The sequence below is a fragment of the Cynara cardunculus genome (assembly GCF_001531365.2).
Source record: "Cynara cardunculus var. scolymus isolate 2C chromosome LG 12, CcrdV1, whole genome shotgun sequence".
Classification (NCBI taxonomy): Eukaryota; Viridiplantae; Streptophyta; class Magnoliopsida; order Asterales; family Asteraceae; genus Cynara; species Cynara cardunculus.
Window position 1 is genome coordinate 10117797 of NC_037539.1, and position 10318 is coordinate 10128114.

General features: G+C 31.6%; 1 protein-coding gene across 1 annotated transcript; it reads left to right on the forward strand.

Moving 5' to 3' along the window:
- Positions 1 to 3168: 3168 nt before the first annotated feature.
- Positions 3169 to 4815, forward strand: LOC112522683 (probable xyloglucan endotransglucosylase/hydrolase protein 30). The gene is made up of 4 exons (XM_025131970.1): positions 3169 to 3366; positions 3463 to 3563; positions 3707 to 3915; positions 4164 to 4815. Exons 1-4 carry the CDS (start codon positions 3195 to 3197, stop codon positions 4681 to 4683), a joined length of 1002 nt encoding a protein of 333 aa, XP_024987738.1. The 5' UTR covers positions 3169 to 3194; the 3' UTR covers positions 4684 to 4815.
- Positions 4816 to 10318: the final 5503 nt, after the last annotated feature.

A 10318-nucleotide genomic window follows, 5' to 3' on the forward strand; every position in this document is an offset into this window, starting at 1 on the left:
AAACATATTTCATGAGTAACGGAGAACGAGCTAAAAACAATAACATAAAACATATGATCACAAAGAACTAAAATACGTTCTTGAAACTATTTTGCAAATCATGTTGAACCTTAATACCTATGCAACATAAATCACCTAAACAAATGATATCTTGATGTTGATTTGGCGCAAGGTGAAAGTCCATTAACCACAAGGGTGGTGGTGTCTGATTGGTTTGAGTTTGGCTCCAAAGGTCAAAAATATCAAGAGGTCTCAAGTTCAAATCCAAGGAGAAATAAAAATTCTCTTGTGGCTACGGAGGTTCAAATGCGGTAACTCCGGGCTATCTGCAAAGCAAGTGGTCGCACTAGGATTAGTCAGCTTGCATAACGGGTTGAATATCTAGGTTAATAAAAAAAGAAGCTGAAAGTCCATTTATCATAAGTGAAACAACCACGTACATTAATTGCAATATTTATCGATAATATAAATTAAATATAGACGTATCTTCACAGTACATAAACTATATCTATGCATTTTTGGGGTGTTTTGTCTTGAAATTCCAACATCCCACCCCATGACCCTACACATATAATCCTAACTAATGATGCATGTATGAACATCATGTCATATAACACTTTGCATAATTAAACCTTTTCTAAAACGCGTAGTTTGCAAATGATGTGTTTGTAGTTTGAACATACACAGAAGCATAACATTTCTGAAGATATTGAACATAGTAGAAAGTATTATAAAACTAATCTGTTGTTCTTGTATGTGTATGTATGTATGTATGTATGTATGTATGTATGTANGTATGTATGTATGTATGTATGTATGTATGTATGTATGTATGTATGTATGTATGTATGTATGTATGTATGTATGTATGTATGTATGTATGTATGTACGTATGTATGTACGTACGTACGTACGTGTATGTATGTATGTATGTATGTATGTATGTACGTACGTACGTACGTATGTATGTATGTATGTTTTGCATAGGAGCCACCTATTAAATCATGGAAGTCTCTATCGCTTACTTTGATCACGGAGTACGTATATTAAGCTGACTCAACCTTGTTCCCTTGTCTCTCAAGAGAATTACTCTTTTGGTCTGTCAAACAGGTCTGAAATCAACACAAGGTTGAGGTCGCTCTATAACTCACTTTTACATCCATGAGAGCTCAAGCGATATACATGGCTCAACTTGCTTTGACCAATCAATGAGGCCTTGTATGCGAGCATGAGCATGATTTGCTCAATTAGTACGATTTCATTTGACGAGTCTATCCCTTGAGCTTTACATTTTATCTACACGTTTTTTATCTTTACAGAAAATGAACCAAGAATTGTTTTTTTAATTATTCAACCGACAATGGTTTGAGAAAATCATGTAATAGAACATAGCCAAATACAGTTCGGTTCTTTACTTTTGTTGGTCTAGAATGAATTATGCACACCCGAAAATTGAGAGTGACTCAAATGAAACAGATCATAAAAGATGTCAAACTTCAGTTTTAATAAATTAAACGTAACTTTTTGTATGAGTGATGTTTTACCTTTTATTACACATTGAATTATGGTTTAGGTATAAAGACCACATGGGTTGACTTGGTGGCCTTATTTTAACGATCCTTGTTTAATAAACTTGTATCGTTTTGTTTCATCTTCGATCAAAGTTACCGTTTAAAATTGGATTCCCACCTCGTCACTTGTATTATTCATGATTTCAGTTGGTCCATCTTCACCCGTTCCTCTTTCTATAACTATTGCATTTATGTATAGATTTTCATAATATTCTATAACAGTTGCTAACAAACAAATGTAAAAAACAATATATTATTTTAACAAAATAAACAGGAAAAATAATACTTTTTTGAGTTCAAAGAATAATTATTATTGTTATTATTTATCGTTAAAATTAATTTACAGGGTAAAAATGGGTGAAATAATTGCACTGTATAACTGTTGAATACATTCCTATAATACTAAAATTCCTCTCTCATACAGACTAGTGATGGCCAAATCGGCCCTGCCCGGGACCGATAAGGACCGGTTATGGGACTGAAAACGGGGACCGGTTAGGGTTTTTGGTAGTTTCGTGGGACCGGGACCGGCTATGGACTGGCCTTGCCCAGCCCGAAAATTCAAATAGTTTTATAAATAAATGTATTTTTAAATAATTGTATAATGTATTTTTATAAGACAATGTAGTTTTAATTATATTAAAACGCATTTTTAAAGTGTACTTGAGTGACCTAATTGTAAATTTTATAATTTATTAAAAATATATATCATTAAAAAAATTTAAAAATATATTATTTTTTTATGCCGGGATCGGGACCGGCGGCCCATAACCGGTTATGAAGTACCTTGACCGGCATACCATTTTCGACCGGTTGTGTCCGGTTATGAGAAAGTTTAGGACCGATTAGGTCCGGTCCGGGACCGGTTTTCGACCATCACTAATAAAGACACCAATATCTAAAGTCATTTTTTATATTTTTAATATATGATTTGAGTTGATTTTAATATATACATCTGGTACTAAAGAAAGTGAAATATATGATATTTTATAATGAATTTTATTTGTAGCTTTCTATGTACACTTTTGAAAGGTTAATCAGCGTTCTACGCAAAGGGGTTTTGCTTGGTACGCGTAACACATTTTTGACTTTTTTATTTTCTTTTGACTGAATTACGAGAATACCCCTGATCTCAACGTCTCTCTCCCCAACCAAACATGACGCATTTTTGACCGCCCATCATAATATTCATATAAAATAAATAAATAAATAAATAAATAAATAAAAAGCCATCTCTGTGGTTTTTATTTCACATGATTTCTAAACCACCCAACCCCATAATCCCATTTTTATATTGAATATTATATGATTCTACTAATATTCAAATTTCTATAAACCCCTTAATATTAATTTTAATCTATATTAATATTTTTTATTTCATAGATTTGCATAAAACAATGGTAATAGAGTTTGTTAGAATTGCGTCTAAAGCAAGATGATTTAAGACGGTCTTAAACATTCTCAATTATTTTGGACATTTAATTAATTAATCCATTAATATTTTTAATAATATAAATATATTAATTAAATAATTAATTAGGACATCTCTTCTCTCTCCTTTCCATATAATATATATAAATAGAAAAGACAGAAATTACGCTGTTCAAACACCAGTCGAAAACCATGAATTTTCTCTGTATATCCTTCTTCATCTTCCTCCTGCCCATCGCCGGCGCATCGCTTCCACAACCACTTTCCTTCCAGAAAGGTTTCACTCAACTCTTCGGCGGCGACACCAATCTCCTCCGCTTCCATAACGATAACACCGTCCATCTCCACCTCAACCAATACACAGGTATCATATCATATATATCCATTCTCTCTCTCTCTCTCTCTATATATATATATATATGTATACTGATCAGGTAGCAAGCATGGATTTTTAATTCAGGTGCTGGATTTAGATCATCAGACCTCTACAACCATGGATTATTCAGTGCTAGAATCAAACTACCTTCTGAATACACTGCTGGAATCGTCGTAGCGTTCTATGTACGTATCTCTTTATCAACTTTTCTTTTGTAATTTCAAACATATATATATATATATATATATATATATATGCTCTGAAGTTGTAATGATTACTTGTTAGTTGTGTTGATGTTTTGCTTACGAAATGATGATGTAATATGCAGACTTCAAATGGAGATGTGTTCGAGAAGACCCATGACGAGTTGGATTTTGAGTTCTTAGGGAATATAAAAGGGAAGCCATGGAGGTTTCAGACCAATTTATACGGCAATGGAAGTACAAGCAGAGGTAGAGAAGAACGATACACCTTGTGGTTTGACCCTTCCAAAGCCTACCATCGTTATACCATCTTATGGACCTCCTCCAAAATCATGTACGTAATAGTAATAATATTATTTATATTATTATTTCTTTTTTTAATAATATTTATTATATATACATAATAATATCTTTAAAAAGTCAATTTACGTATTAGAATTTGATACTTTGAGTCATAAAGAAAGACAGCAATAAAGTTGCACCATTCAATGAACATTTTTAGTTAAAATTAAAGTCCAAAATTATGATGTTTTGTTATAAATAATCTTATCATATTTGTTTTTTATTTTTTATTTTTTGCAGATTTTATATAGATGACGTTCCGATACGGGAGATAATAAAAAGCGATGAAATGGGCAGTGACTTCCCTTCGAAGCCGATGGCGTTATATGCGACCATATGGGATGCTTCGAATTGGGCTACTAACGGTGGCAAATATAAGGTGAATTACAAATACGCCCCTTTTGTGACCGAGATGACCGACCTCGTCCTCCACGGTTGCGTCTCCGATCCAATTCAACAAGTTTTAACAGACGACTGCGCCCAGATGGACAAACAACTCGAAACGATCCATTACAACAACATTACACCTAAACAACAGTCTGCCATGAAAAGGTTTAGAGAAAAATACATGTATTATTCGTATTGTTACGATACTTTGCGGTACTCTGTTCCTCCACCGGAATGTGTGGTTGATCCGTTGCTTCGACAACGATTCAAAGAGACGGGGAGGCCGAAGTTTGACCGGCGACATCGGCGCCACTCGAAGAAAGGAAATCAAGTTTTGAGCAATAAGGTGTATGAAATTCAAGATGAGGATTGAGGGTTGGGGATATAGAAAGATTTATTGTGTATAATACGAGTGTTTTTATTACAGAAATTTGATTGTTTGAATTTTTCACTGTAATTTATATCCATAGCAAGATTAAATAAAATAATACATATTAAATTACAACCATCCAAAAATAAATACAATAAGTCAATAATAATATTATAATATATAATTAAATAAGAAAATTGTTGCATGTATTTTTGAGGAAGATATGTCTTTTGTTAAAATTAATATTAATGGATTATTATTTTCAAACGATTTAAATATCCCTGTTTTATTTAATTAAGGGGTAGAATTTGACAAACTCTGGAACTTAACGTAAGAGGATCAAAATAAAACCAACATGCATCGGTTTAATGCAATTAATGGTTCGAAGATCACTGGTATAGCCATGAAAATAGGTTTGGAGCTTAAGATTGGACGAATGGGAGCTCGTGGAAGGAGGAAATCGATGGTAGGAGTTGTCGGGCTCTTAGTCTGGTCCGGGTAAGGAAGACAACCAGGTAAAATTGAAATAAGTTTCGAGGAATTGCATAAATGGTCCCTAGACTATAGTTTTCTTTTGTTTGGTTCATTTGATGGATTTTGAACATCTTTATTGATCTTATAATTAGGGGTTTGTAAGCTTAATCAGTGGGATCTATAGTGAATCCAAAGTGTATGAATGAAAAAGTCATAATATAAGGAGGGTCTTAATTAAGATTTAATTAAAGTTAAAGGCACTTGTAATTGAGTATGTTAGAAATAATAATTACACTATTCGAGTATTTGAATGAAAGGTGAATACCTAAACACACTTTTTTTGGGGTATGGAAAAGGTTCATTTGGTGAATTATAATGAAAGCATATCACAGCATTTTCTCGAGATAAATCATTCATACTGAAATACTTGTAAATTACCCGACCCATCAATAATTGTTCAAGGTTAAGTATCAATTATCAATAACCGTATTTTGTTCAATAAGATCGGGAGGTGTTTGTAGCGTAAGTTGGTCGGCCGAATTTAAACCCATTGTCTTGTTGTGGAAATTTTACCCTTTTCTGTTGGGACAATTCAATAAAGGCGTTACGTATACAAGTCTCAACTCGTTTCTGCTGTTATGAGGATGTTGGGCTTGCAAAGTTGTCAATATTATGTATTTTATGATTGCAAATCTTGCGAAGGTATTTGGATTGATATTGGTTCATGATGATCCAAAAAACCATCATTTGTTGCGAAGAATACTTACGATACGGCCCCTCAACTTTAATGAAAATATAATTTTGATCCTTTATTTCTTATCGTGATCTTGTCAAGAGAAAATTTAGCATCATTTGGCAACAAAAAATAATTATTATGCGCCCAAGAGAATACAACTCAATCCGAAACTTTATTTCTATAACAAAAATACATAAGTTTTTTTTTAAGTATTTAGTATTTATACACGGCAAATAGAACAAAATAAATTCATATACCCTCCTCATTTTTGGTGAGGTTCGAACCTCTGACCTGCTAAAAGGTCTAAAGCTCACATACCGTTAGACCAAAAACCCTTTCGTCCAAAAAAAAGAAAAATACACAAGTTGTTGGGTGTGTTTATGCAAAAAGGTTTGTAACCTCATACCACGTTGCAATTATTGAACAAGAACTCTCCATCTTGGGTTTGTTTTAATGTTATTACATGGAAGAAAAAGTTTTTACAGTTTTATATTTATAAAAAATTAAAAATAAAAGATATTAAATTAATGAACTGTTTTTTCTATTATAAAAACGAGTTAAGAATACCAAATTTTTTATACTAGTGGTATACTCGCTCCATGCAGCGCGGGTGGATTACAATTTTAAAACATTAGTTTATTCTTGAATTATAAGTTTGTGTGGTTATTTTGCAAGTCAACTAATATATAAAGTTGAAGGTTAATATGGTGTATTAACAAGATCGAATGGAAAAATAATTGCATACGTATTATATTTCTAAACCCATATACTCAGAACTCGTTACAAAAATTTGAATTTAAATTTGGTTTGTTTTTGTACCTAAAATCCAACATCATATTATTTGGTTTGTTCGTTGTTTTATTATATTAAGACATTTACATAATAAAATGATTTCGGAACTGGAGACAAAAATAATATTAAAATATTTCCATCTAATTACTTAAAAAACAAACATTATATTATATTACTAGAAGGATATTCACACAATGCAGCGAGATACATTTCAATTTTAATGTTCTAATACTTTTTATGTGTTTTTAAGAAAGTAATAATGATCTTATTTTTGAATAAAATATGAATAGAAAGATATCATAAAAAATTTGGAAAAAAAATATATCAATGTTATTATTTATCTCTGTCGATGTTATAATACTTTTTATGTGTTTTTAAAAAGTAATAATGATCTTATTTTTTAATAAAATATGAATAAAAAGATATCATAAAAGATTTGGAAAAAAATATATCAATGTTAATATCAAATCAACTATTTAAAAGTTCTTATTTTTTATGATTTTTTTTAATTTATTTTTTTATTATAATTTAATTTAAGTTTAATAATGAAATAATTTATTTTTGGTTTAATAATATAACATTTTATAAAGATAATAATTAAGTATTATGTTAGAACTCAATGATTATCCTAATTATATTTTAGATTTTTGATATTTAAAATTGTATGTTTATCCTGTATTTGATTATGTTTATATGAAGTTAGTTAAACGAATTCAGATATGGAGTTTTAATAAGTTGTACTTACGCACAATCTACTTGTAATCTTGAGTTTTAAATAACATGCATCAATAAACAGTGTTTTATGCATAAAAAAATTTACTAATTGTTGTCAAATGCTTTATAACATAGTATAGATATTTCCATTTGTAGGAATTCTTAATTTTCAAAACCCGTCTTGGGCTAGATGGGCTGGCCCAATTAGTAATCACTCTGTTTTTATAAATTATAATAGAACTAAACTATTCATGGTTTACCCTTTTGCAAAACCATCTCAATTTTTTTTGTCTCCCCTTCTATTTCTAATGTGACTTTTTTTTTATTAACCTGGATATCTAACCCGCTATGCGAGCCGACTAATTCCAAAACGAGCATCTGCTTTACAGATAGCCTGAAGTCACAACATTTGAACCTCCGTGACCACAAGGGATTTTTATTTCTCCTTTGATTTGAACCTGAGACCTCCTGGTACTTCCGACTAATGTGACCTTTTCTGATTGGCTCGTTAAAGAATTCGAACGTTATTTGTACTTCGTTTGATCATTAGTGAAAGTTTGGTTTTCAAAAAAATAGACTTGGACCGTAATGAAGAGACAATAACGAATCCATAATAAAATATGATAGTAGATTTTTGCATATGAAAAAATTGTAAAACGAACAAAGGTCTAAAAGTAATTTCATTAAATTATTAAGGGTTTGTTTGGTTTGTAGAAGTGAAATGGAATTAAGGGGATATGGATTTGAAATCCATTCCAATCCTGTATTTGGTGTGTAAAATTGTCTGGATTTTGAAATTCCTAGCCTGTATTTGGTGTGTAAAATTGTTAGGAGTTCACGAGATTTTGTAGGATTTATATACAATAGTGTTTTAAAATATGTTAAAAACATTTATTTTCTAATAATTCTTTAATAAATAGGTAACTTAATTATTTTTACAAATTATTTACGAAAGAATGGAATTCCATTCCATTCTAAGGGGCCGTTTACCACCGGCAAAATCTAACAAGATTTTAGTCCATCAAAACAGTATCGTATTCAACAATTTACACGGTAAGCGCTTAACGTGGTAAGAGTCGTCGCCCTCACTTACCGGGTAAGACTCTTGTTTCTTGTCTCGTTCTTACCGGGTAAGATTTTTGGTCCTTACCATATTCATTCGGTAAGGTATTGTGACTTGGTATTCACATGTGATATATATACTTGGAATCATGTGAGACCAAGGGTTTTTCATGAGACCCGTAAGACCAATTCTCAACTCTTGAATTAGATCTACAATCTGAACATTCATAATCACAAAATTGTCATGAGACTTCTCAATAATCACAAAATTTGTCACTGTGCAACTTTAGACCGTTAGATCATTAACTTATAAAGTTGATCAATGAAAATAAATTGGTCTTACGGGTCTCACGAAAAACCACTGGTCTCACGTGAACCCAACCATATATTAAAGGTAATTTTAGGTATTTTTAAAAAACTCATCTCTCCTCTCTTCTCTCTTCTCTCTTCTCTCTTATCTCTCATCTCTCCGACCTTCAATCTCCGGCCTCCGGTGAACAAAAAATCCGGCAAGTACCTACTAATCACAAAGATACACAATGTGATACCCATTATGATATACAATGGTACTCAAATGGTATCACAGTATATCACAATGGGTATCACATTGTGTATCTTTGTGATTACTTGGTACCTGCCGGATTTTTGTTCACCGGAGGCCGGAGATTGGAGGTCGGAAAGATGAGAGAGGAGAGAGGAGTTTTTTAAAAATACTTAAAATGTCCTCTAATTATAATTCTAATTCAAACTATTATAATTATTAATTTACTAATTTATCCGTTGATTTGTTGTTGAGATTGGATCTCACAGTTACCACAAACTAATCAGTTTTCTCTTGAATGGACCCCTATATATATATATATATATAAATATATATATATATATATAAATATATATATAGGGAAGGGTTCAAACGAGAACCCCTGTGATTTACGAAAACGCGAGACAACTCAATAACCACATATTGTGATAAAAAAATAAAAATAAAAGATTTTTAAAATTAAAATTTAAAAAGATTCAAAAAAATTTAAAATTAAAAGGGTAATAATGGAAATGATATATTATCTAGAAAAYGGTTAGAATCTTTTAAACTTATCATTAAACACAATCAAAATCTTTTAAACTTATCATTATCATCTACAAAACGGTTACGATTACAAGTCTAACTTCAAATCGCAAGAACTACGGACGGCGATGGTGTTGATCGACGGTGACCAACCAAGAACACACAACCGTAATCGACCAAGAACCCTAATCGAGAAGCCATTGCATGCAACAAGCAACCCTAATCATGTGATAATCATGTGATATGGTTGTGATAATCATGTGATAGGGGTCATGTGATAATCACCGTTATACATCACTTGGATTATCGTTTTGGTTGATAAGTTAAATTTTTGGTGTAATCATGTGATATGAGTGTGATAATCATGTGATAATCATGTGATAATCATCGTTATACATCACTTGGGTTATCGTTTTGGTTGATAAGTTAAATTTTTGGTGTAATCATGTGATATGGGTGTGATAATCATGTGAGATGGGTGTGATAATCATGTGAGATGGGTGTGATAATCATGTGAGATGGGAGTGATAATCACCGTTATACATCATTTGAGTTATCGTTTTGGTTGATAAGTTAAATTTTTCGGTGTAATCATGTGAAATGGGTGTGATAATCATCGTTATACATCACTTGGGTTATCGTTTTAGTTGATAAGTTAAATTTTTGGTGTGATAATCATGTGATATGAGTGTGATAATCATGTGATATGGGTGTGATAATCATGTGATTATCACACAATTATCACACTATCGCTTATATCCACACGATTTGGTGTGATAATCATGTGATTATCA

Excerpts from the sequence above, each read along its gene's own strand:
- LOC112522683 (XM_025131970.1), top strand. The coding sequence starts at position 3,195 with ATGAATTTTCTCTGTATATCCTTCTTCATCTTCCTCCTGCCCATCGCC. Across the intron at positions 3,367-3,462 it reads CCACCTCAACCAATACACAG|GTGCTGGATTTAGATCATCA; the intron begins GTATCATATCAT and ends TTTTTAATTCAG. Across the intron at positions 3,564-3,706 it reads GAATCGTCGTAGCGTTCTAT|ACTTCAAATGGAGATGTGTT; the intron begins GTACGTATCTCT and ends TGTAATATGCAG.